We start from the raw sequence: 26,949 nt of genomic DNA, 5'->3' as shown, positions 1-26,949 counted from the left end.
CTTTCTTGAAGCTCTGTGCCTTCCTATTTATAGCCCTGTACCCCTGTCATCCCCCATCCCCTCTTCAGGAGCCCCAACAGTGGGGCCTACTAGCTGTTGGTCTTCTCAGGACTGAAGTCGGAATCTTAGATCCTGCTAGGGGCCATCTAAAACACAGCCACCACTTAGGGTTTCTAGAATCAGGCTGGCCTGGGCTTCAGTTCCTGCTCGGCCGCTTGCCTGTTGTGGTCCCTTGAGGTGATTGATTGATTGTCTTGCTGATGCTCTCCTTCCCTCATCTATGAAATGTGGACAGTGAGGATGGCATGAAAACCCACGGCACTGGGACACGTGCTGGGCGAAATGCCTGACCTGCAGACAGCACTGATGATGACCACCCACTTCTTGAGCTTGAACTGTCAGGCACATTCTACAGTCCACTCCACAATCCAAAGGGAGGAAGCTTTTTCTTAGGAATAAAATGTTCCTCATGCAGCTTCATGTCCAGGAATAGCACTGCCCTCAGCCTCGTGGAAGATAGATAGGGAGGGCTGCACTTCCCAACTTGGAGAGCTGGGGCAGCCGCAGGGCCCCTGCTAGCTCTGTGGGTCACCCCACCCAGGAGGAGTGGGGCAGAGGGCGAGGCTACCCTTCCCACTGTCCAGGCCAGGCCCTGACAGGAGCCCAGGTAACTCGCACACGAGGAGGCTTTATTGGCTAGAAAGCAAACACAGGCAGAAGTAAAAACACCAGATAAAAAGTGAGTGTAGAGAGGTGGAGGCTGCGGCCGCCGGACTTGGCTTGAGCTGTGAGGGGTGGGAGGGGAGGATAGCACCGGAAGATGCTGCTCCGGGCCCAACCCCAGTAGGCTCTCCCCTCCCAGGGGCAGTGCCCAGTCCCCGGGGGCTGCCAGAGCCCTGTGTGCCTTGCCGCATTCCCCTGCTGCAGCTTTTGGCAACTGCAAGGCAGGGCTCTCGCTGAGTGCATCCGGGGCTTCCTGCGGCGGCCCCACCCTGGCCTAGGTGCTGAGTGCAGCCTGGAGGGTGAGGCGCTGGGGGATGCAGGCAGGGGCAGGGGCTCCAGAGCCACAGGTCAGAAGCAGGACTAGGGGAGGGGGCGGGGGCCATTCAGCCTCAGGCACCCTCACAGCTAGGTGACCAGAGGCAGGGACAGAATGGGGTGAATTCTCCCCACCCTGAGCAGCTGTGTCACCAACGAACAAGGTAAGTGGCAGGGCTGCGCCATCCTCTCCTGCCCAGGCCAGAATGGGGGCAGGGGGGCTGGGAGGGAACCTGCCTAGCTGAGCAGTTCCAAGTAGGTGACAGGGACCTTGCCCTTCTTGTTGCCTCTCTCGCCAATGAGCCAGTCAGGGTCCATGCCGGGCAGGCTGTAGACAGTGATGAGCTGCAGAGATGGCAGTAGAGGACGGTCACAGCCTGACCAAGGGTGGACCTGGCCCCAGGACTAAGTGGGGACAGAGCTACCACCTCCCCATGACCAGTGGCATGTGCTACACCTTCAATGGTGGCGCTCATCTCACCTCTCCACGGAGACCCAGAAGAGCAGGGATCGCTTCCTCAGGGCGGATGGCGCCCTCTTTAACCCGCTCCTCCCTGCTTTCCCACCAGGGCCCCTCCAGGCCCCATGTGCCTGATCCCAGCTCCCAGGCTGCTCCTCACCCAGCCCATTCCTGCCCCATCTTGTGGCACCAGGCCCACCTCATCAGCCAGCAGGGCCAGCTCACTGCTGTCGGCTGCCTCGTAGTCATAGAGCACCCGAGCTTTGCGGGTCCCACTGGCAGGGGGGGCCACCTCTTCCAGGCAGAGTGAGGCCTCCCCCGGAGGGGCAAGGCTGGCCACCGAGGGCACCACAGGCATAGTGGCTGCAGCAGTGGTGGGTGAGGTGCTGCTCAGGGGTGGCGAGGCGGGCTCTGTGGTGCCCACGAAGGTGCCTGGAAATCTGGAGAGGAGGGGTGTATCTTAGCAGGTCGGAGTCCCAGAAGGGACCCCAGAGGAAAACGCCCCTCCCCAGCCCCAGGAGCCCCACTTCAGCCCTGGCTACTCACATGGCACCCTGGGAGCTGGCAGCACAAAGGGAGAAGCAAAGCAAGGGAAGGGTGAGATGGCCTCACCCCCGAGCCCTGCCATCCTCCCCACCCAGGCATTCCCTAGAAACCCTCAGGTCCCCAAGGGGACTCAGTGGTCACCAAGGCCAGCCACTCCACCCTCAGACACATGAGGTGCCCAGGCCCAGAGTGGGTTCCGGCAGAGCCCTCCAACCTGGCTTTGTGTCACGGGACTTGCCCATGGGAGCTCATGCTGCCCACAGACAGGGTCTGGGGGCCATGGGACCCCAGTGGGCTCAGCAGTGCTGGCCCCAGCCGCACCTGCCCAGCTGCTTCTGCAAGTCCAGCATGTGGCGGTAGCACTGTGCGTAGTAGGTTGTCTGAGATTTGACAAACTCGTGGAGGCAACGCAGGTGGTTCACCTGTGGGGAAGAGGCCAGAGGCTGACTTCTAACTTCCTGCCCCTCTCGGCACAAAAATTCCGTCCCCACCCATGTCCTCTATCAGACCTTGCTCCAGCATTCCAGGGTGCCCTGCCCCTGTGCCCACACCCTCCCTGGTGGGACTTGCTCTGTGAGGGCTGCTCTGGGGCAGTCCTGCTGTCCTTTTGGTTCAGGCACACCTGCTGAGGGGTGGGCTTTAGTGAAGGTTGGTGGGGCGGGGGAGGGGCGCGGTACTCACGTGTGTGCTGCTGATTCCCTCCAGCAAGAGACGGGTCACTTCTGCTTGCCGGTCAAACTCTGTCTGGGCCACACGGAGCTCCTGCTCAGCCTAGGCAGGGCAGGGCAGCCCTGAGCACCCGCACTGCCCACCAGCTACCCCCAGTCTTCCCCTGGAGCCTACCTGGGAGTCACCTGTCCCTTTCCCCTGGGAATGCAGAGTGCCTTCAGGGTCTATCCCTGACTTCATACCTGGAGCCTCAATCTCAGAGAAGCTAGAGCCCTACTCAGGCACAGGCAGCCGTGGTGACAGACCCTCCATCACCCATAGGAGAAACCCACCCAGCAAGTGCATCCTGAGGGCCCACTGTGTGCTACAGGGTACTGTGGCGCAAATGTTTCCCCACAGAGGGGAAACTGAGGCCCAGGGAGGGAAAGCAGTAACCGCCCCCAACCCAGTGGGTGTGGGGCAGAAAAACAGACCAGACCCAACAGCAGCAGGTGTGCCTGTACCCCACCACCCCTTCTTCCCCTAGCCCAGCCTCCCCAGGCCCCAACTTACCTTGTCCACCTCATCGTTCCAGAGCTGTGGAGACCGCAACAGGACCGGCCAGCGGGGAGGGGAGAGGAGGACAGCTGGACCCCAGAGCCTTTGCCTTGCCCCAGCTCCCAGACTCAACTTCTGCCCTGACCACCCCTCTGCCCCACCCTCCCAAACAGGAGCTGAGACTGGGCTGAGGCCCGGCATGGGAGATGGGGGCTGGCAGTCCCAGTCCCGGTAACATGCCTCATGCAGGAGGGGTGCAGCCAGCAGGAGTCCTGCTTGTATTTCTTCTACGGTGTCAGCCCAGACCCTGAGTGGGGTCTCAAGAGAGACCGAGTGCCGCCACCCTGTCCTGACTGTTGGCTCAGGCTGGTGGGCTGGGAAGCAGGACCATGTGACCCTGGGCCAGTCACTGAACCTTTCTGTCCTCTGGCAGAGAAAGGCAGCCTCATGCCTGAGTCACACTGGGACTCAATGGCAAAAGAAAAACAGGGCAGTCTCCACCCTCTAGGATGTTTCTCTTTTCATGGGGCACAGGGAGGAGTGGGAAGTGGCATCCAGACCCTAAAGAAGGAAGATCCTGCCCGGCCACGACCAGGAGACCCAGCGCTCCTGCCACTTCCGGAGATCTGACCCAAGACCACAGCCTGAAATAAGGAACTCGGACCCATGCCAGTGCATGTGGCCAGCCTGTGTGGCTCCCGTGCCACTTAGGAAGTCCCTGTCCAGGGGCACGAAAGTTGCTGTGAGACCCAACTAGGGTTGGTGCCCTGAGGGACAGTCACCAAGCCACAAAATGACTCACAAAAGACACATGGCAGCATGCTCACAACAGAGGTGAGGGTCTTACCCCCGGGGCAGGAAGGAGAGAGAGAGAGGGCAGAGACAAGGTGCAGCAGTGGTGACAAGCAAGAGGGAGAGGTCGCCTAATCCCCAAACTATACAGGAAACACCAGACATCTCCAGAAAGCTTAAAAACTAATACACTGTGACATGCGAAGCCTCCACGATCCCGTCCTCCCCACCTCCTGTCCCGACCCCCGACCCCCACCCTGGGGGTCCCTGCCTGAGCCTCCTCAGGACAAGACATGCCCTGCTCCAGGATTTCTGGGATTTGGCACAGCCTCAGGCCCTCCTGCCCCCCAGGCGCTATCCGGGCTGGCATGGTCAGCACTGCCTCCTGTCTTTAGGGGTCTGTGAACACAAAGAAGGCAAGGCCAGGCCTCCTCCTCTATCCTCAGGGCCTGCCCAGGGCCTGGCATTCAAAGACAGTGGGAGGTGGAGGGGCCTGGGGATGGGACAGCTGCCGCCCTGAGTTCTCCATGCTACTTGGTGCGGCTGGCCCTGAAGCCAGCTCCAGCGCTGTGCAGGGGGGAGCAAGTCCAGCCCCATGGCCACAGGGCACCGGTGCCAGGATGTGGACAGAGGTGGGGGCTGCTGCCCCTCCCCAGCATCTCAGGACTGGCTCGAGCACATGGCAGTGCTCCCACCTTACCCGCTGGCTTCTAGCTCCTGTGCAGTCAGAGGCAGTGGCGTGGGGGGACGTGGGGAGAAAGGAAGCCGAGGGTGGGGTGGGGGTGGGGGCGCTTACCGCGGAGGCGCTGGCCGAGAGAATGTAATTACGAGGTCTAGTCTCCTGAAAGTCAGGCACCGTCTGGCGGGGAACAGAGTTCATGGGGGGAGGGGGTCACCCTGGGCCAGGGCAAGGGTCGAGGCCAGGAGGCTACCCCAGAGTCTTGCACAAGGAGATGCCAGAAGGCCTGACCCCAGGGACAGGGCGATACAAACACAACACAAACCCCATTCTCCCGGTTCCAACCACCTGGAAGTGAGGGGGCCTAGGGACTTGGAGAGTCCAGGCAAAGACCAAGTGGCTGCAGGCACTGGAGCCAGGAGAGCAGATGCAGTGAGGAGATGGCCAAGGCTGCCTGAGCAAGCCACAGGCAGGGCTCTCCCCTGCCAGGGGCCACAGCGCCCTCCTCCCCAGACCAGTGGCCCTTAGATGCCCCAGAGTCCCCCAAACACAGCCCACTCCCCCCATGGCCTTTTCCATCCCAGAATCCGCACACCACGTCTCGCGCCTGCATCGAGGGCCAGGCCCCCTCCCGACAATGAGGTGGACAGATGGATGCATGGGCAGACAGAGTGACAGGCGTTCAACATTTGCAAAAAGCTGAGTCACAGGCCCCAACGCCTGGCACCTCTCCACCAGAGGCCCTGCACAGTGGAGCCTCTGGCGGGGAGACCAGCTGCTTGCAAAATGCCCCAAGGACGTGGGCCGGCCACGGCATCGTGGGCCCACGGGCAAGATGGGCAGACCAGAAGCAGCACAGCGCGTGGGGCAGGTATACTCACATCTCCCTCACACTGAGCCAAGTTACCCAAAGCAGGACGGAAAGGAACAAAAACAAAGAGTTAGTGAGTCCACAGCACAGGCAGGACCAGGCCCCCCAGGCCCCAGTGGGAGGGGACACCGGGCGGCCGGGCAGAGGGAGCCGCACAGCTGGCCCTCCTGAAGAGTCCTGACGTGTGTATGCTTATGGGGACAGAGTTGCAGGGCCGGAGTCCTCTGGGAGGCTGTTCCCGGGGCTGCCCAGGTCCTAGCTCTGGAAAGGGTGTCCTGGCCCAACCCCAGGATGTGAGGCTGTCCAGGCCCACCAGGCAAGGGAGAGGTCACACCACTGCAATGACAGGAAAGGCCCCCTGGCCTGGCTGATGGAGAAAGAGTGTGTTCTGGCTGAGTTACTCTGAGATGTTGTATGGCCCTGAATGACGGGGGAGACTGTCCCATTCAGGTGACTTAGAAGAGGTCATCCCAGTAGGCACAGGTCACCCTAGCCAACCCCAAGATTGCACCAGCTGTACCCCTGCCTCCAATCTAGAGCCCACACACTTGAGTGACCTGACACCCTGTGTGACCTGACACCCTGCGCATGGTTCTCACCAGGGGCAGTGCAGGCTCGGGCCACACCATGGGAGGGGAACCCAAGGAAGGTTTGGGCCCAGGACTATCGAGGGCAGCTGTGAGCCCAGGCTGGGCCTGGCCTCCCTTGGCCCAACAGCTGGCAGCCACGGTAGCCATCTCCCTAGCAGGCCCTGGGCCTGGGAGTTCCCTCTGCAAATGTGAGGTGGCCTTTAGGCCCTGCACCCCTGAGCAACCTGGTGTGCTGGGAGGGTGCAGGAGCGTGGGCCCAGCTCCTCCAATCCTGGCCCTGCCATGGTCACATTGTCCCAGGCTGCATCCCATTGACCCAGCCAGATTGAACAGGCCTCAGTGAGCCGGGAGTGAAGGGGGTGCCATACGGCCCCAGCCCTATCCAATCTCATGGGGCTGCCTGATAGGGTCCCTCAGACACAGCCCTGAGCAAGCAGGCAGTCCAGCTCCCAGGTTCTCCACACCATCGTGGGGGCGCCTGAGCACAGAGACCCTGGGCCTGACGTTCAAGCAGCGAGTAGTAGGGTTAGTAAGAAGGTGCCATGTCCGGGCAGAGCCAGGGACAGAGCCGAGCATCTAGGAGGGCAGGGCATGCAGAAGACTCCAGCTGCCTGGCAGGGCAGGGCAGCTGTGGGGTGCCTGCACCCAGCTGGGGGGCACTGCTGGTCCATCTACACCGTAAATGTCTTCCCAAGACCCAGAGCTCGGGGGCCACCAAGGCTCCCTTAAGGGCAGGGACAGAGAGGTTCAGCCCAGCAGCCCCCAGCCAGGCATCTCTAGCCAGGGAGAGGGAGAAAGGTCATGCCAAACATCAGGTCCCTTCATGCCCTGCCCCTTGGCTCCAGCCAGAGCCTGGGGGCCAGGAGGCCGGCGGGGACACCTACCGTGGCTTTGGCTTCTGCGGCCTTGGCCTTCTTCAGCCTCGCTTTGCAGGCATCCAAGTCCAGACGCCGGTTTTGGAGGAGCCGCCTCTCCTTCTGTGGGGCGGGACATGGGGACAGTGAGACCCTGGGCCTCCCTGGGAGACCCTGAGCCATGTAAGGCAAGATTGGCGCCAGGGACTATCAAGTCAAGACAGGGAAACTGAGGCCCAGAGATAGAAGGTCACTCTGGGGAGGCCCTCTCTGGGGAGGCCCCAGGAGTTCTGTAGCCCCAGCATGGGAAGAGAGCCTGTGTACAAAGGCTCTGGGGAAGAAACTGCCATGGGTACCAGGAAGCAGAGGAGTCCTAGGGCCCTCACCGAGATGGTCTTCCAGTCCCCCTCCAGGAAGTTGCGCAGGGGTGTGAGGAAGCTGATGGAGGCCGTGTGGATAAAATCCCTCTCCGCGGCTCCAAGCTGCTTTTCAGCTTCTGCCACCTTGAGCAGTGTCTTCCCTGAGAAACCAGAGTTGAAGGATGAGGAAGAAGCTCAAGCTCGGGCCGCTCTGACCCCAGGCCATAGGAGAGGGCTCAGGAAGAGCTTGCTGAAGAGCCAGGGCCGGGGGGCTCAGTGCAGAAGGCTTTCCCTGGGAAAAAGTAGAAGCAACCTACACAGTCATCAACTGGGAACTGACCAACCAACAGTGGGACAGCCACTAATGAAACACAACACGGTCATTATGAAGAAAGGAGATTAGACTTCCAGAATGTCAAAGGAGCTCGACAAATCCCCTCCCAAAAAAACCGTCAATAAAACGACACCACGCCAGGCGCGGTGGCTCACGCCTGTAATCCTAGCACTCTTGGAGGCCAAGATGGGAGGATCACTTGAGCTCAGGAGTTCGAGACCAGCCTGAGCAACATAGTGAGACCTCGTCTCTTTGAAAATAAAACAAACTGAAAGAAAACTGGACACAATTGTCAAAAACATCTATTTCTGGACTCTGGAAATTGACCAAGGCAAAAAAAAAAATTGAAAAGCATTTAATCAAGGAAAACTACTGGGCTGGATGCAGTGGCTCACATCTGTAATTCCAGCACTTTGGAAAGCCAAGGTGGGCAGACTGCTTGAGCCCAGCCTGGGCAACATGACAAAACCTTGTCTTTATAAAAAATAATAACACAAATGAACAGCACCTCAGACCCTATGGGGCACAGTCAAGTGAACCAACATATGAGTAATAGGAATGCCAGGATAGAAGGAGGAAATGAGGCAGAAAAAATATGTGAAGAACCAATAAGAGGCTGGGCGTGCTGGCTCATGCCTGTAATCCCAGTACTGTGGGAGGCCCAGGTGGGAGGATCACTTGAACCCAGGAGTTTGAGGCTGCAGGAGTAAGCCATAGCTTACTACTGTATAATTGCACCACTGCACTCGAGCCTGGGAGACAGAGAAAGAGCCTTTTTTAAAAAAAGAAAAAACATAGTTTGATGCACATACAAGAGAGCTACAATAAGGTGAATTGTTTTCTCATCAGAAACAATAGAGGCCAGACAGCAGTGAGATGATGTATTCGAAGTGAAGAAAAAGCTTTTCATCCAGGAATTCTACATATAGCAAAACAATCCTTCAAAGCGAAGGCAAGGCCAGGCGGCGGCTCACGCCTGTAATCCCAGCACTTTGGGAGGCTAAGGAGGGCGGATCATGAGGTCAGGAGTTCCAAACCAGCCTGACCAACATGGTAAAACCCTGTCTCTACTAAAAATACAAAAATTCGCTGGGTGTGGTGGTGGGTGCCTGTAATCCCAGCTACTCAGGAGGCTGAGGCAGGAGAATCGCTTGAACCCATGAGGCGGAGGTTGCAGCAAGGCAAGATTGCACCATGGCACTCCAGCCTGGCAACAGAGCAAAACTCTGTCTAAAAAAAACAAAAATCCAATGATACACTTGAAAGACATGAATAGGCTGAAAAAAGTACACCACGTATGCAGTAACCAAGCTACTGCCAGACAAAATTATACTAGAGACAAAAAGCATAGTATTTTATAATGAAAAAACAATCAATTCATCAGGAAGATACACAAATATAAATGTATAGACCTAAGACAGTTCCAAAATATCCAAGGCAAACACTGACAATGAGAGAAATAAAGAATTCAACAGTAATAATTGGAAACTTCAAAACTATACTTTTTTTTTTTTTGATACGGAGTCTCGATCTGTCTCCCAGGCTGCAGTGCAGCGGCACAATCTCAGCTCACTACAACATCAGCCTCCCAGCCTCAAGCGATTCTCCTGCCTCAGCCTCCCGAGTAGCTGGGACTACAGGTGTGCACCACCATGCCCAGCTAGTTTTTTGTATTTTTCATACAGACAAGGTTTCATTAGGTTGGCCAGGCTGGTCTCAAACTCCTGACCTCAGGTGATCCACCCACCTCAACCTTCCAAAGTGGTGAGATTACAGGCATGAGCCACCAGGACTGGCCTCAATACTCTACTCTTGATAATGAAGAGGACGAGACAAAATCAGCAAGGATCTACGAGCCTTGAACGACGCCATCAACCTATGTGGCCTCGCCGACATCTATACAATACTGCACCCTGTAACGATATAACATCTCATCTTCTCAAGGGCACTTAGGACACTCCTCAGATAGACCATATACTACATCATGAAACAAGTCTCAATAAATTTAGAAGGATTAAAACAATACATACAAAATATGGGGCTGGGCGTGGTGACTCATGCCTGTAATCCCAGCTCTTTGGGAGGCCGAGGCAGGCAGATCACTTGAGGTCAGGAGTTTGAGACCAGCCTGGCCAACATGGTGAGACCCCATCTTTTCTACTAAAAATACAAAAAATTAGCTGGGTGTGGTGGTGCGCGCCTGTAATCCCAGCTACTCGGGAGGCTGAGGTGGGGGAATCTTGAGCCTGGGAGGTGGAGGCTGCAGTGAGCTGAGACCTCCAGCCTGGGTGACAGAGTGAAACTCTATCTCAAAAATAATAATAAAATAAAAATAAAAACATAAAACATGTTCATACATTCTCTGACCACAGTGGAATTAAGTTAAAATCAACAATGTAAGAAAACCTAGAAAATCCACAAATATCTGAAAATGAAACAACAGCCTGCTGAGAAGAATAAAAAATCATATAGTTACTTTGGAAGACAGTCTGGCAACTTCTTAAAAACTTCAATTGAATTTATCATATGACCCAGCAACTCTACTCCTCGGTGGAATTTCACTAGAAGTGAAAACACGTCCCCACCAAGGGTCCTATTCAAACATTCACAGAGAAACAGTGAACCCAAATGTCTATCACGTGGTGAAAGGATAAGGAAGATGCGGTCACGCCAGCGCAACTCCTGTGGCCGGCGCGTCGGCGCGGCAGTTCTTGGTGCAGAGTGAGCGGGACTGGGTCCCCTTTTGGCCGATGTTGTTTGGAGCTCTGGGAATATAGAGTCACCTATTCAGCTGATTGAAGGACGGACTCAAGAAGGGAGCCAGACCGGAGATTCCTGGGCAGAAAAGCACCATCAATCTTAACACCACTGTTTCGGCCGGCGCAGTGGATTGCTCAGATTTCGGCGCTGGGAATCAACAAGTTGGACGTCTGCTCAGAGACCTAATTTGAACGTTGGTAATCACAAAGACAACAGGTGGATAAATTTACAATGATGGGAAGAAACCAGCATAAAAAGGCTGAGAATACCCAAAATCAGAATGCCTCTCCCTCTGCAGGTGATCACAGTTCCTCATCAGCAACGGAACAAGCCCTGATGGAGAACGAGTGCGTTCCATTAACAGAAGTAGGCTTCAGAAGGTGGATGATAAGAAACTTCTGTGAATTAAAAGAACTTGTTCTAACCCAATGCAAAGAAACTAAGAACTTTGAAAAAAGGTTTGACGAAATGCTAACAAGAATAGACAATTTAGAGAGGAATATAGGTGAATTAATGGAGCTGAAAAACACAACACGAGAACTTTGTGAAGTATGCACAAGTTTTAACAGTCGAATTGATCAAGCAGAAGAAAGGATATCAGAGTTTGAAGATCAACTTAATGAAATAAAACGAGAAGACAAGATTAGAGAAAAAAGATAAAAAGGAATGAGCAAAGTCTCCAAGAAATATGGGACTATGTGAAAAGACCTAATCTACGTTTGACAGGTGTACCTGAATGTGACGAAGAGAATGAATCCAAGTTGGAAAATACTCTTCAGGATATTATTCAGGAAAACTTTCCCAACCTAGTAAGGCAGGACAATATTCAACTCCAGGTAATACAGAGAACACCACAAAGATATTCCTCAAGAAGACCAACCCCAAGGCACATAATCGTCAGATTCATTAGGGTTGAAATGAAGGAGAAAATACTAAGAGCAGCCAGAGAGAAAGGTCAGGTTACCCACAAAGGGAAGCCTATCAGACTTACAGCAGATCTCTCAGCAGAAACCCTACGAGCCAGAAAAGAGTGGGGGCCAATATTCAACATCCTTAAAGAAAAGAACCTTCAACCCAGAATTTCATATCCAGCCAAACTAAGCTTCACAAGCGAAGGAAAAATAAAATCTTTTGCAAACAAGCAATTACTTAAGAGATTTCACCATCACCAGGCCTGCTTTACAAGGGCTTCTGAAAGAAGCACTACACATATAAAGGAACAACCAGTATCAGCCTTTCCAAAAATATACCAAAAAGTAAACAGCATCAACATAATGAAGAATTTACATCAACTAATGGGCAAAACAGCCAGCTGGCATCAAATGGCAGTATTAAACTCGTATATATTATTAACTGGATAAAAAGCCAAAACCCATCAGTATGCTGTATCCAGACCCATCTCACATGCAGCGACACACAAAGACTCAAAACAAAGGGACAGAGGAAGATTTACCAACCAAACAGAGAGCAAAAATAAATAAATAAAAAGCAGGAGTTGCAATTCTCACCTCTGATAAAATAGACTTTAAAGCAACAAAGATCAAAAGAGGCAAAGAAGGACATTATATAATGGTAAAAGGATCAATGCAACAAGAAGAGCTAACGATCCTAAATATACACGCACCCAATACAGGAGGACCCAGATATATAAGACAAGTTCTTAATGACTTATAAAGAGACTTAGCCTCCCACGCAATAATAGTGGGAGACTGATCAACAAGACAGAAAATTAACAAGGACATCCAGGACTTGAATTCAGACCCGGAACAAGTAAACTTAATAAACATTTATAGAACTCTCCACTTCAAATACACAAAACACACATTCTTATCGGTACCACCTCACACCTATTCCAAAAGTGACTACATAATTGGAAGTAAATCACTCCTCAGTAATTGCATAGCATTTCATAGGTTTAAATGAAATATTGGTTGGCTGCTTGTTTGTTATTTTCTTTCCTTATTCCTTCCTGTCTCCATTGTTAAGCACGATTATTGGCATAAAAGAGGTTTTCAATTCCCATTTTTAGACTGCATTCTAGCCTGGGCAATAAAGCAATACTCCCGTTCTCTTTCCCTCTTTCTTCCTCTTCTTTGTTTTTGTTTTTTCTTTCTCTCTTTCTTCCTTTTTTTTTTTTTTAGACGGAGTTTCGCTCTTGTTACCCAGGCTGGAGTGCAATGGCGCGATCTTGGCTCACCGCAACCTCCGCCTCCTGGGTTCAAGCAATTCTCCTGCCTCAGCCTCCCGAGTAACTAGGACTACAGGCGTGCGCCACCATGCCCAGCTAATTTTTGTATTTTTTAGTAGAGACGGGGTTTCACCTTGTTGACCAGGATGGTCTCGATCTCCTGACCTCATGATCCACCCGCCTCAGCCCCCCAAAGTGCTGAGATTTTAGGCGTGAGCCACCGCTCCCGGCTCTTTCTTCCTTTTTTAAAAAAAAAAAATATATTTACTATCTGGTAGCAACAATTGACACTGGGGTCTACTAGAGTGATGATGGGAGGGGTAAGGGTGAACAAAAAAAAAAGGAAGATGCGGTCTATCCTTTTATTTTTAAAAGAATACTGTTTGGCCAGGCGCGGTGGTTCATGCCTGTAATCCCAGCACTTTGGGAGGCTGAGGCGGGTGGATCACGAGGTCAAGAGATCGAGACCATCCTGGTCAACATGATGAAACCCCATCTCTACTAAAAATACAAAAAATTAGCTGGGCATGGTGGCGCGTGCCTGTAATCCCAGCTACTCAGGAGGTTGAGGCAGGAAGAACTGCCTGAACCCAGGAGGCGGAGGCTGCAGTGAGTCGAGATCGCACCACTGCACTCCAGCCTGGGTAATGAGAGCGAAACTCTGTCTCAAAAAAAAAGAATACTGTTGCCAATAAAAAGGAATGATGCCCCAAAATATACTACAAGAATAAACCTCAAAAATATTATGCTAGACTGGTGCCGTGGCTCGTGCCTGTAATCCCAGCATTTTGGGAGGCTGAGCAGGCTGGACCACTTGAGGCCCAGGGGTTTGGGACCTGCCTGGCCAACATGGAGAAACCCCATCTCCACCGGGGAAAAAAAAAAAATTTAGCCAGGCATGGTGGCAGGTGCCTGTAATTCCAGCTACTCAGGAGGCTGAGGCAGAATTGCTTGAACCTGGGAGGTGGAGGTTGCAGTGAGCTGAGACAGTATCACTGCACTCCAGCCTGGGTGACAGAGTAAGACTCTCTTCAAAAAAAAAAAAAATTAAGCCAGGCACGGTGACTCATGCCTGTAATCCCAGCAATTTGGGAGGCTGAGGAGGGTGGATCACGAGGTCAGGAGATCGAGACCATCCTGGCCAACATGGTGAAACCCCATCTCTACTAAAAAATACAAAAATTAGCTGGGCGTGGTGGCGCGTGCCTGTAATCCCAGCTACTCAGGAGGCTGAGGCAGGAGAATTGCTTGAACCTGAGAGGCGAAGGTTGCAGTGAGCCGAGATCGCGCCACTGCACTCCAGCCTGGCGCCTGGCGACAGAACGAGACTCTGCCTCAAAAAAAGAAAAAAATTATGTTAGGTAAAAGCAGCAGCTAAATGCAAGAAACAAGAAACAACATATCATATGATTCCATTTATACAAAATGTTCAGAAAAGATGAACTTACAGAGACAGAAAGCGTGTTAGTGGTTGGCTGGCTGGGGGTGAAAAGGGAGCTTGACAGTAAATAGACATGAAGGAGACTTTCTGGGTGTGATGGAAATGTTCTTTCAATTAGATCGTTGGCCTGGCATGGAGGCACACTCCTGTAATCTCAGCACTTTAGGAGGCTAAGGTGAGAGGGTCACTTCAGCTTAGGAGTTTGAGATCAGCCTGCGCAACACATCGAGATCCCTGTCTCTACAAAAAATACAAAAATTAGAAGGGCGTGGTGGTGTGCACTTGTAATCCCAGCTAATCAGGAGGCTGAGGTGGGAGGATGACTTCAGCCTGGGGAGGCAGAGTTTGCAGTAAGCTGAGATTGCACCACTGCACTCCAGCCTGGGGGACAGAGCCGGACCTGTCTCAAAAAAGATAATAGAAAACAAAAAATAAGTAAGTCTGGCCGGGCGCAGTGGCCCACGCCTGTAATCCCAGCACGTTGGGTGGCCGAGGCGGGTGGGTCACCAGAGGTCAGGAGTTCAAGACCTGCCTGGATAACATGGGGAAATCCGGTCTCTACTAAAAATACAAAAGTTAGCCAGGCATGGTGGTGGGCGCCTGTAATCCTAGCTCCTCGGGTGGCTGAGGCAGGACCTGGGACGCTTGAACCTGGAAGGCGGAGGTCGCAGTGAGCCGAGAACGAGCCACCGCACTCCAGCCTGAGTGGGAGTGACACTCTGTCCCAAAAAGAAAGAAATAGGTTAGATTGTGGAGATGTTTGTACAACTCTGTAAATGTATTAAAAATCATTGAATTATACACTTAAACACATTTTCTAATATATAGCTTACGGCAGGGCACAGTGGCTCACACCTGTAATCCCAGCTAATCGGGAGGCTGAAATGGGAGGATGACTTGAGCCCGGGGAGGCAGAGTTTGCAGTGAGATAAGATTGTGCCACTGCACTCCAGCCTGGGTGACAGAGTGAGACCTCGTCTCAAAAAAAAAAAAAAAAAAAAAAAAAAATATATATATATATATATATATATGGCTTATACTTGGATGAAATTTAAAAATAAAATAAAAAAAAAGGACATGGTTCTGTAAATGCTTCAGTGAAAAGATAACCTGTAATATGATGTCAAGTTAAAAAGTCACATTCCAAGGCCAGGCACAGTGGCTCACACCTGTAATCCCAGCACTTTGGGAGGCTGAGACGGGCGGATCACCTGACATCAGGAGTTTGAGACCAACCTGGCCAACATGGTGAAACTCCGTCTCTACTAAAAATACAAAACTGAAGCTGAGGCAGGTGGATCAACTTGAGGTCAGGAGTTCAAGACCAGCCTGGCAAACGTGGTAAAACCCCATCTCTACTAAAAATACAAAAATTAGCCAGGTGTGGTGGCAGGCACCTGTAGTCCCAGCTACTCAGCAGGCTGAGGCAGGAAAATCACTTGAGCCTGGGAGGCAGAGGTTGCAGTGGGCCCAGATCGCACCACTGCACTCCAGCCTGGGTGATGAAGTGAAACTGCATCTCAAAAAAAACAAAACAAAAAGCCACACACACAAACCAAAACTGGTTAACAAAAGATTCCAGTTTTTACTTTTTTTCTGCATAGATTGAGATTTTACATTTAGAATGAATTCAGGTATTATTTGTATAATTATTTAAGTAAAGGAAGACAGGAAGGGAGGGACAACGAGATCGAGGGCCCACGACCCCCAGTACCCGGCTGCGAGGCCTGCTCACCATAGGGGGTGGTGGGACCCAGCTCACTGGCCGCCTCTGCCATGTACTGTGCCAGCAGCTCCCCGTTGGTGACCCGTGAGGGGACCTTCCTGTCCAGCTTCTCATACAGGAACTCCTCCACCCGGGCACCTGTGGGGAGACAGCAGTCAAAGCCACAGGGCTCCTCAGTCCAAGCCCAAAGATGGAACAGGGACAGACCCAGACCCGGCCCTGCCCACGGAGCACCTGGCCTGCTGACTTCCAGAATACTCTCTTGCTCATGCCCACCTCAACCCTGAAACTGCTGCGAGGGACCCAGCACTCTACAGAGAAGGAAGCCGGGGCCGTGCACTTCTCACTTAGCAATATGATTACCAAATGTAATACCTCCTTGCAGACTTCCGTCCTCCTGGCCCCTAAAAGTTATCTGGCCGCAGAGCAGATTTGCAGGCAGACAGGCAGCATGACCCAGAGCCACCCTCCTTTCCCTGAAAGTCCTGCAGATTGCTCGTGCTTGACCCTGGGGGCCTGCCTGGGGGTGGTCTGGGCAGTCCCTTCATCTCTGGGCCTCGCTGGCCTCTTGAAAGTGACCAGGTTTGGGCCAAACACAGTGGCTCATGCCTGTAATCCCAACATTGTGGGAGGCAGAGGTGGGTGGACAACTTGAGGTCAGGAGTTCGAGACCAGCCTGGCTAACATGGTGAAACCCCGTCTCCTCTAAAAATACAAAAATTAGCCAAGGGTAGTGGTACACGCCTGTAATCCCCATTACTCGGGAGGCTGAAGCAGGAGAATAGCTTGAACCCAGGAGGCGGAGGTTGCAGTGAGCCGAGATCGCGCCATTGCACTCCAGCCTGGGTGACAGAGCAAGACTCCGTCTTACAAAAAAAAAAAAAAAGAAAGAAAGAAAGAGACCAACCAGGTTTGTGTTTTGCCTGCCTCTTCTCCCACGTGTGTTTCAGCTTCCAGGCATTTAACTCCTCTGTGCAAAATTCAGTATTTCCACTGCCCTGGAGTGTCTGGCAGCCAAAAACAGAGTCTCCCATTTCCTTTTTTTTATTCTTTCTTTTTTTTTTTTTTTTTTGGTAGAGACAGAGTTTCCTCCATGTTGGTTGGTCAGGTTGGTCTCGAACTCCCAACCTCAGGTGACCTACCCGCCTCGGTCTCCCAAAGTGCTAGGATTACAGGCGTGAGCCACTGCACCCGGCCTTTTATTTTTTCATTTTTTCCACTTTCTTTGAACTGTCACTCCTCAACAGCCTTGAGCCCGAGTCTAGCTGAAACCCCGCCTGCAGCCCCGCCGTACCCACGCCACAGTAGGCCAGGCCCCGGCACGGCACTCCCTAGTTCCCGGCAAGGCACCCCCCAGCCCCGGCACAGCACCTCCAGGCCCCGGCAAGGCACCCCCCGGCCCTGGCACGGCACCCCCAGGCCCCCCCCAGGCCCCCGCACGGCACCCCCCGGCCCCCGGCACGGCACCCCCCCGGTCCCCGGCACGGCACCCCCAGGCCCCGGCACGGCACCCCCAGGCCCTCCCCAGGCCCCGGCACGGCACCCCCCGGCCCCGGCACGGCACCCCCAGGCCCCCCCCAGGCCCCGGCAAGGCACCCCCAGGCCCCGGCACGGCACCCCCAGGCCCCCCCCAGGCCCCGGCACGGCACTCCCCGGCCCCGGGCGTGGCACCCCCCAGGGCCCGGCACGGCACCCCCAGGCCCCCCGCCAGGCCCCGGCACACACTCACTGGGGTTGGGCTGCAGCAGCACTTCCGTCTGCCTCAGGATCTTCTCTGTCCAGTTCTTGGTGCTGTCTGCCCGGGCCAGTAGGTTTTCAAAGTGGGCATCAAGCTCGGTCTTCTCAGCCTGGCCAAACTTCTCCTCCGTGAACTACAGTGAGAAGGCCAAGGGGTGGGGAGGACTCAGGAGGAGGTCGGGGAGTGCAGGGGAAAGGGAGGACTGCCCCTCCCCACCGGCAGGAACCCAGGCAGGCCCCAGGGTCCAGGAACCGGCCCGAGGGTTCCTGGCAGGGCCTCCCTGTTTGCCCCTTGGTGAAATGAGGTGGCAGGACCAGAGTGCGGATCACAACTTCTTTTGGAAATCCAATGAAAGCTACAGACTGTCTCCCCACAAAAATGCACATTCATCCACAACCTGGCACACAACTTAGTGGGGTGAGGAACCCTGGGGAGGTCAGCCCTAGGGTCCTCCGAGCCTGACTCTGAAGGAGCAGGCGTGGTAGAAAGGGCTTGGGACAAACGGGGCACGGAGCAGGGTCTGGGGCTATCAGGGAGCTCCACGGGCATCTGGGAGCTGCTAGGGAGAGGGTGCCGGGGACGGAGGGCAAGAGCCCGAGGTCCGGAACACCTGTCGATTCTTAGCTCTGCCACTGTCCAGCTGTGTGATCTCGGGCGAGGGGCTCTGCCTCTCTGAGCATTGGTTTCCTGAGCTGAAAAAAGGGAGTAACAACACCTCCCTCATAGGTCATGAGGATGAAGAGAAAAGACGTGGGTGGACATAAAGGCTGGGTCTGGTACAGCCTGACTTCCCCATGGAAGGCACTGGTGCCCAGAGCTGATGGGCACAGAGACGTCTGGGAAGGAAGGGGACTGCGGGGAGGGAGGATAGCCAAATGGTTGGCTTTGGCCACCTGGGAGGGTAGGCAGACACACCGCCAGCCCATCAGAACCAGCAGCTGGGCACACCCAGGGCCCGGGATGTCTCATGGGTCCTCATCAAAGCTGGCAGAAGCCACAGGGGCTACCTCGGAACAACCAGAAACACATGTCTCCGCTTTCCAGACAGGGACACCAAGGCCTTCTCCAGCTAAGGGAAAGGGCTTGCCCAAGGCTGCGGCCAGAGTGAAGACCTGCAGGAGTAAGATAAGGCGCCACAAACACTGCTGGCCGGCCCTGCCCCAAGGGTTTCCACTCTTGACCTCATCAACCTCTAACGCACGGAGGGCTGGTTCCCATTTCACGGATGCTGCCACTGAGGCTGAGCAAGGGCCTGGACTAAACCGGAGTTGGGTCAGCTGTGAATCATCCATGGCTGCAGTTGGCTTCAGCGGCGGGGGGCTGGGTGGCCACCAGGAGCTCGGCAGCCATCAATTATGTAGCAGAGCTTGGGTTTCTCCCTGCAGGGCTGAGAGGACCCAGCTGCCAGGGGTATGGCCTCAGCTCCTGCCTGGGGCCAGCTGCTCCCGGCCTCCTCCTCCTTCCCCCACCCTGGCGGACTCTACCTCCTCTTCCTCCTCACACTCCCCAAACTGAGACCTTCCCGAGTAGGGGCTCAGCCTTGCCCTCCCCCTGCACCATGCCCACCCAGTCCTTTGAGGGGAGTGGTGTTCACCCCATTTTCCAAATGAAGAAACCAAGGCTTGGAAGGCAAAGTCTCCCTTCTGGGCCTGAGATCCTCTGACTGGAGAATGCAGATCACAGGATCTAATTCACAGGCTATTTGGCCAGCACACAGTATGGGGCTGATACATGTTAGCTAGAATTATTATCACCATCTTTTGTTTTTTTTTTTTTCGAGACAAAGTCTCGCTCTGTTAGCCAGGCTGGAGTGCAGTGGCACGATTTTGGCTCACTGCAACCTCCGTCTCCCGGACTCAAGCAATTCCCCTGCCTCAGCCTCCTGGGTAGCTGGGATTACAGGTGCCCGCCACCACGCCCAGCTAATTTTTGTTTTTAGTAGAGATGGGGTTTCACCATGTTGGCCAGGCTGGTCTCAAACTTCTGACCTCAGGCAATCCACCCGCCTCGGCCTCCCAAAGTGCTGGGATTACAGGCAGGAGTCACTGTGTCAGGCCTTATCACCATCTTTAATGAAAAGCCTTGGCTGGGCCTTTAGGAGGCCGAGGTGGGTGGATCACAAGGTCAGGAGTTCTAGACCAGCCTGGCCAATATAGAGAAACCCCGTCTCTACTAAAAATACAAAAATTAGCTAGGTGTGGTGGCAGGCACCCGTAATCCCAGCTACTTGGGAGGCTGAGGCAGGAGAATTGCTTGAACCCGGGAGGCGGAGGTTTCAGTGAGCCGAGATATCGCCACTGCACTCCAGCCTGGGTGACAGAGCAAGACTCCATCTCATAAAAAAAACAAAAAACAGATCAGGTGTGGCGGCTCACACCTGTAATCCCAGCACATTGGGAGGCTGAGGCAGGCGGATCACAAGGTCAGGAGATTGAGACCATCCTGGCTAACACAGTGAAACCCAGTCTCTACTAAAAATACAAAAAAAAAAAACTGCCCAGGCATGGTGGCATGCACTTGTAGTCTTAGCTACTCAGGAGGCTGAGGCAGAATAATCATTTGAACATGGGAGGCGGAGGTTGCAGTGAGCCAAGATTGCACCATTGCACTCCATTGAGACTCCATCACAAAAAAAAAAAAAAAGAAATTGCTCAAGCAACTCCCCTGCCTCAGCCTCCCGAGTAGCTAGGATTACAGGCATGCGCCACCACGTCTGGCTAATTCTGTATTTTTAGTGGAGATGGGGTTTCTCCAAGTTGGTCGGGCTGGTCTTGGACTCCTGAGCTCAGGTGACCCTCCTGCCTTGGCCTCCCAAAGTGCTGGGATTACAGGCGTGAGCCACCGCCCCAGACACCCAGGTAAAAAGTTCTACCAGGCTTTCCTGAACTAGAGGGCATCCATCCCATGTCCCCTGCAGACTGCCTGGCTTGATGATGACAATGCCACCACCTCTCTGGCTTTTATGATGATTACTTCTACCACTATTACTGTTACTGCAATTACTCCTTATAGGGTTACTCCCATCACTCCTACTGCCCTCTCCCACCCCTACTGGTACCTTGTCCAAATACGCCTTAGGTTTTCTTGACTCGGTGCCCTTATCCGAGGTGCTCCTGCCACTAGGACCAATGTCACAAGCCCCTCCCTACTTTCTGCGCACAGTTTAGGGGCCCTCCTTGCAGGAGGCCATTCCAGAGCGACCTGTGCAAAAGGGATCCTGCCCTCTGGAGCCTCCTCATCTCTGGGCCCAGGTCTTGTTCCCTGCTGATCGGGGATGCTCTTCAAGTTGTTTCTCCTACCTGCAGGGGCTGGGAGGTTCCCCAGCCCAGCACAGGTACTGATCATAAAGAACCCCTCTCCCATCCCTCCTGGCTGACTCCCGTCCAGGCCAGCTTGGTCTCAGGCAGAGCTTCTCTGTGGCCTCTCCTGCCAGGTCACATTTCAGGTCCCTCTATCCCCTGGCCAGCCACTCTGCCCTAATCCTGCCAAGGGGAAGGGGTTTGGTTCTGGAGTCCGAGGCTGCTCCCAGGAAGATGGCAGCAGCAGGGGGTGGGCGTGCAGAGCACAGAAAGCCTCTATTTATAAAGCTCCCAGCTCCCCGCCTCCCACCCTGAGGCTGGGGCCTGGCTGCTGGCTTCCACTCCAGTATCAGTGACCCTGTGGGCCAGCCCCCACCAAGCAGAGCCACACCTAGAGCCTGCTCTGCCTGGGCCCTGAGAGCCCTGGCCAGGTCAGGCAGCACAGCCCCAGCCCTAGCAGGAAACTGGCAGATCAGGTTCTTCCCAGATGTGGGAGATAGTGTGGTTGCCATACCAACAGCAGAGTGGGTTTCCCCCCTCCCAGATGGACTGGGGCCGTCCAATCCGAGGGGCTCTGGGATCCTGGCATCTCCACAAGGGCTGGGGCTGTCCACCAGACTTGGAACACACTGAGGAGTGAATTCTCGCTGGGATGCTAATCCTCAACGGGACACAGCACTTTCTAGTAAACATGGCCACACGGGTTGCTGGCTGGGTCTGGGCTCCTGGGGAGGGGAGTTCGGGGTTGAGAGTGGGGGGAGAACTGTACTCAACAGAAACAACAACGGTGACAACGACAAGGACGACACTACAGGGACTGCTCCCAGAACCTGGGATGGGCCAGCCCCAAGCCCGCGGAATCCCACTGAATCCCATAACCATGATGTTACACCTGATTTACAGAAGGGGAGGGCAGGGCTCGGAGAGAAGTGATTTGCCCAAGGTCACATGCTGCACAGGTGCAATATTAACCACGCTAACACCACTCATGAGCTTGCCTTTGGTGAGCACACATACGCACAGTCCCAGAGAATCCTCGAATCTGTCCTGGGAGGCAGGAATATTGATCCCATTTTTCAGATTGAGAAACTGAGGCCCAGTGAGGTGAAGGCCCCTCTCCCAAGGTCACAGGAGGGCATATTCCCACCCACACCTGATCCTAGGTCTTCCCATGTTGTTGCCTGTTTCTCTCTCTGCCCCTAAACAAATAGGACCTGTTCCAATCTCAGCATCATGGGCTTGGACAGCTTCCCAGCCAGACCCCAGCCCTCTCCCCATCCCCCAGGCCTAGGGACTAAGGAAACAGACCTCCCGTGGAGCAGAAAGGAAACAGCTGCTGGCTTCCGGCCTGACTATCCAAGTGTGTGAAATGGCCATGAGGGACTCATGGCACCACCCGCCCATTGCATAGGTGCGGAGACTGAGGCTCGGAGAAGGGGTTGTGGCGGACCATGAGTCCCTGGGCCTGGCACCCAGGCCACTGAATGCCCCGCCAGGCGCCAGTCACTCCTGGAAAAGGGCAGAGAGGTAGGACCCAGCCAGTGCCTCCTCCCCTCTTCGGCCGGGCAGGCGCCAGGGGAACAGGATAACTCAACCGGCACCAAGGGTGGGCACCGGTGCCTCGCCCCAGGCAGCAGGGCCAAGGCCCGGCTCAGGCCGCCCGGGCTCTTTCCTTCTTCTGGCCAACAAGGACTCAAGGGGGCAGAGGTGCGCCCGCGGCGGGGACGGGAGCAGCAGCCCGGGAGGGCTTCCCCGCGCCCCCAGGCGTCTGCCGCAGGGTGCTCCCCGCCCGCCCCACATCCGGGCCCCGTGTGTACGGCGCGGAGCCAGGCCTCACCTGCACGGCCCGGGTGAAAAAGATGCCCGCGTCCGACGCCAGCTTCTTCATATTGAAGTCCATGGCGCGCCCGCACGGCCGCCGCGCACCGCCAGAGCGCAGCCGGCAGCCCCCGGCCCAGCCGCCGCCGCCGCCCGCACCCCGCCCACCTGCTGCGGGGTACCGGCCCTCCGCGCACCCGCCCGCCCGCAGCAGCCTCTGAGCCAGCCCGAGCGCGCAGGGCGGGGCGCGGAGGCCGCGGGGCGGAGGGGGCGGGGCGCCGAGGCCGCGGGGCGGAGCTAGGGGTCGGGGGCGGAGCTGGCGGTGCCGGGGCGGGACAGCAGTGGGGCGGAGCTAAAGGGGCGGGGATGGGGATGGCGGAAGCGGGGAGGTGCTGGCGAGGGCGGGGCTGGCGGGACTGGGGCGGGGACAGACGACACTGGGGCGGAGCTAAAGGGGCGGGGAAGGGGCGGGGCCGGGGTGGAGCGGGGCGGGGGTCCCGCGGGGCTGCCGTGCGGGTGTTCGCTGCTGCCCCCCTGCGCCTGCCACGGCAGCTTGGGCCGGCCTCTTTTTTCCTTTTACTACAATTATTACTAAAACTGGAATACATGTGCTCTTAAATGATTGCAGGTGCACACCATAATTACATATTATTTGCCACCTTACGAATGCTTTTCAAAACTTTTAATTGATAAATAAGTATTTACGGCCTACAAGATGATGAAATTGTGGAATGATGAAATCGTTACTTGACATGTCCATCACCTCACCTAATTTTTTTGTGGTGAGAACATTTCAAATGTACTATTTTAGCAATTTTGAAATATGCAGTGCTTTTTTTTTTTTTGGAGACAGACTTTTGCTATGTCACCCAGGCTGGAGTGCAGTGGCACATCTCGGCTCACTGCAACCTCCGCCTCCCAGACTCAAGGGATTCTCCTGTCTCAGCCTCCCGAGTGGCTGGGACTACAGGTGCCCCCCACCATGCCCGACTAATTTTTTGTACTTTAGTAGAGACAGGGTTTCGCCGTGTTACCCAGGGTGAGTGTTGAACTCCTGATCTCAGGCAATCTGCCTACCGCAGCCTCCCAAAGTCACTAAGTGACTGTAGTCACAAATCTGTGCAACAGATCTCTAAAATGGGCCTCTCTTGCTGTCTCCTCCCGCCACCCATGCCTGCTACCTCTCCCCTATTTGTGCCTCTTCCTCTCCGCTCTCTTTATTCGCACCCCCTCCTTCCCGTTCCTATTTCATTCACTCGGTTTCCCTCGGGTTTCCTACTGTTACTCCTCCTCTCTGACCTCTCCTCCTCTCTTCTGCCCTGACCTTGGTAACTGAGCCAGAGACAGGCTTGGGACTTGCCCTCCACTGCTGGAATAGCTGTTTGTCAGCCTGGGAGGCCTTGCGGCTCCCCCAAATTGGAGGAGGGTTGTGGGGGTCGTCACGGAAAGGGAGAGGGTCCTGGGGCTGGGGCCTGGAGCCCCCTGTGTGGTGAGAGGAGGAGGTCAAAGATTGGGTCATTGTCAGGGGGAGAGAATGAACTGCCCTGAAGGCACAGACCTGTAATAACCTTGAACCCAGCCCCAAGCAAGGTGATGACAGCCCCAGGCAAGGAGATGACCTGCAGGTGCTCCTGCCTGAAAATACCTTCCCCCAGGGCTTGAGAGGAGGCTTTGTACTGATCTTCACCTCTCCTTGCTGTGACCTCTAGGTTTCATCTTTTTTTTTTTTTTTTTTTTTTTGAGACATAGTTTTACTCTTTCACCAAGGCTGGAGTGCAGTGGCACCATCTGCAACATCTGCCTCCCAAATTCTAAGTGATTCTTCTGCCTCAGCCTCCAGAGTAACTGGGATTACAGGCGTGCACCATCATGCCTGGCTAATTTTTGTATTTTTAGGAGAGATGGGGTTTTGCCATGTTGGCTGGGCTGGTTTCAAACTCCTGACCCCAAGTGATCTGCCCGCCTTGGCCTCCCAAAGTGCTGGGATTACAGGCGTGAGCCACTGTGCCTGCCCTCGGCTTCATCTCTGAACCCAGTGGAGAGCTCTGTTCCTGAGCTGTACCTTCTTCTCCCTGGCTTTGTTCATCTTTCTATACCTACCCCAGTTTCTTTTTTTTTTTTGAGATGGAGTCTCGCTCTGTTACCAGGCTGGAGTGCAGTTGCTCGATCTTGGCTCACTGCAACCTCCGCCTCCCGAGTTCAAGTGATTCTCCAGTCTCAGCTCCTGAGTAGCTGGGATTACAGGCACGCACCAATGTGCCCGGCTAATTTTTGTATTTTTAGTAGAAATGGGGTTTCACCTTGTTGGCCAGGATGGCGTCGATCTCTTGACCTCGTGATCCGTCCTTCTTTGCCTCCCAAAGTGCTGGGATTACAGATGTGAACAACCACACCCAGCCTCTTACCCCAGTTTCTATCTCCTATCCCAGCCTGGCTTTGCAGGGTGATCCTCAAGTCACCTGGGGTCTTGTTCAAAATCCAGACCTGGTCCCTCTCCCAACCCTGGTTCTGGATCAACAAGTCAATGGCTCTTACATTAAATCACCTGGGAGCTTTCAGAACTCCACCTGCCTGGACCCACCTGTCATGTACTTCGGCCAGTAAGTGTATGTTGTCTTCATCAACTTTCTTGTCATTCACACATCTGCAATCCATCAACTGTTTCTCTGTGCTTCTGTTTCTGTGTTTGTTATGTGTTTCTATTTGTCTGTATTGATCATGGACTTATTTACTAGTATCTGTTTATAGCTGACTATATCATTCATTTAGCCAGTGTTTAAAAAATCAAGATGGACCTGGAGCAGTGGCTCATGCCTGTAATCCTAGCACTTTGGAAGGCCAAGGTGAGTGGGTCACCTAAAGTCAGGAGTTCAAGATCAGCCTGACCAACATGGTGAAACCCTGTCTCTACTAAAAATACAAAATCAGACGGGCATGGTGGTGCATACCTGTAATCCTAGCTACTCAGGAGGGTGAGACAGGAGAATTGCTTGAACCCAGGAGGTGGTGGTTGCAGTGCGCCTAGATTGCGCTATTGCACTCCAGCCTGGGCAACAAGAGCAAGACTCTATCTGGGGAAAAAAAAACAAACAAGATGTGTACATATAGAGAAGGAAAGATTTTATTTCCTTTTTTTTTTTTTTTTTTTTTTTTTTTGAGATGGAGTTTCGCTGTTGTTACCCAGGCTGGAGTGCAATGGTGCGATCTCGGCTCACTGCAACCTCCGCCTCCTGGGTTCAGGCAATTCTCCTGCCTCAGCCTCCTGAGTAGCTGGGATTACAGGCACGTGCCACCATGTCCAGCTAATTTTTTGTATTTTCAGTAGAGACGGGGTTTCACCATGTTGACCAGGATGGTCTCGATCTCTTGACCTCGTGATCCACCCGCCTCAGCCTCCTAAAGTGCTGGGATTACAGGCGTGAGCCACCACGCCTGACCCGAAAGATTTTATTTCTTATAAAAAGGTACAGACTGCAAGGTGACCATCCCACAAGCTGGGAAGCATGCCTCTAACAGAGGCAGGAAGTAGAGAAGTACTAGGCAGACAAGGGCTGGTCCCTGGCAAAACCCTACCTTTGAGCTGGAAAGCCTGAATCCTCTGGCCCGAAGTGACAGCTTCTATCCTTGTTTGCCTGCTCTCTCCTGATTGGTTCTTTCTGAATAGTATCTTTTTATCAATCAAATGTTGCTTTTTCCAAAACTACCTACAGCCCACCCCACCTCCCATCCTTTGCCTATAAAGACCCCAGACTCAGCTGATAGGGGAGGGAAGTGGCTTGACTGGAGAGAGGCAACTTCACTTCAGAGAAATGGCTGTACTTCAGAGAAGAAATGGCTTAACTTTGGGGAGATGGCTTGACTACAGGGAAGAGCCAGCAGGAGCCGGCCAGACTTCAAGGGAAGATTACCTGCCTGTCCCATCTCCTCTCCAGCTCCCCTCTGCTGAGAACCATTTCCACTGCTTAATAAAATTATCCTCCTTCGCTATCTTTCAGGTATCCAGGTGACCTCATTCTTCTTGGACACCAGATGAGAGCTCAGGACCCACCAAGTGTGGGTACCAAAAAAGGCTGTCATACTGGCCCTTTGCCCTCACTGGCTGAGGGCAGCCACCACAGGTGATAAGGCAAGGAGCCTAGCTGATAACACACTGCTGTCCATGGACAATGAGCTAAGAGAGCATTGTAACATGCCCTCTGGGGCTTCAGGGTTTGCAAGCACCCTGACCTGGGCACTGCCACGGGGCCTGC

At 54.2% G+C, this 26,949-nt stretch overlaps 1 protein-coding gene across 4 annotated transcripts; it reads right to left on the bottom strand.

Annotated features, from left to right (window-relative positions):
* Positions 1-668: 668 nt before the first annotated feature.
* On the bottom strand, positions 669-22,938 carry SH3GLB2 (SH3 domain containing GRB2 like, endophilin B2). 4 transcript variants are annotated; one of them, XM_012458001.3, is made up of 12 exons: positions 22,719-22,814; positions 17,574-17,715; positions 15,854-15,982; positions 7,423-7,556; positions 7,067-7,159; positions 4,839-4,901; positions 3,266-3,289; positions 2,726-2,815; positions 2,366-2,466; positions 2,045-2,059; positions 1,698-1,938; positions 669-1,383 (listed from the first exon to the last, which is right to left on the bottom strand). In XM_012458001.3, exons 1-12 carry the CDS (start codon positions 22,779-22,781, stop codon positions 1,276-1,278), a joined length of 1,203 nt encoding a protein of 400 aa, XP_012313424.1. In that variant the 5' UTR covers positions 22,782-22,814; the 3' UTR covers positions 669-1,275. The 4 variants fall into 4 exon arrangements, with proteins under 4 accessions (XP_012313424.1, XP_012313426.1, XP_012313427.1 ...); XM_012458003.3 differs by lacking the exon at positions 2,045-2,059 and having other exon boundaries at positions 22,719-22,938; XM_012458004.3 differs by lacking the exon at positions 4,839-4,901.
* Positions 22,939-26,949: the final 4,011 nt, after the last annotated feature.

This window comes from Aotus nancymaae, unplaced genomic scaffold (assembly GCF_030222135.1).
Source record: "Aotus nancymaae isolate 86718 unplaced genomic scaffold, 86718_ANA_hifiasm-v0.15.2.pri h1tg000003l, whole genome shotgun sequence".
NCBI lineage: Eukaryota > Metazoa > Chordata > Mammalia > Primates > Aotidae > Aotus > Aotus nancymaae.
Note: the sequence above shows the minus strand (reverse complement) of the source record. Positions and strands in the feature narration are given on the sequence as shown.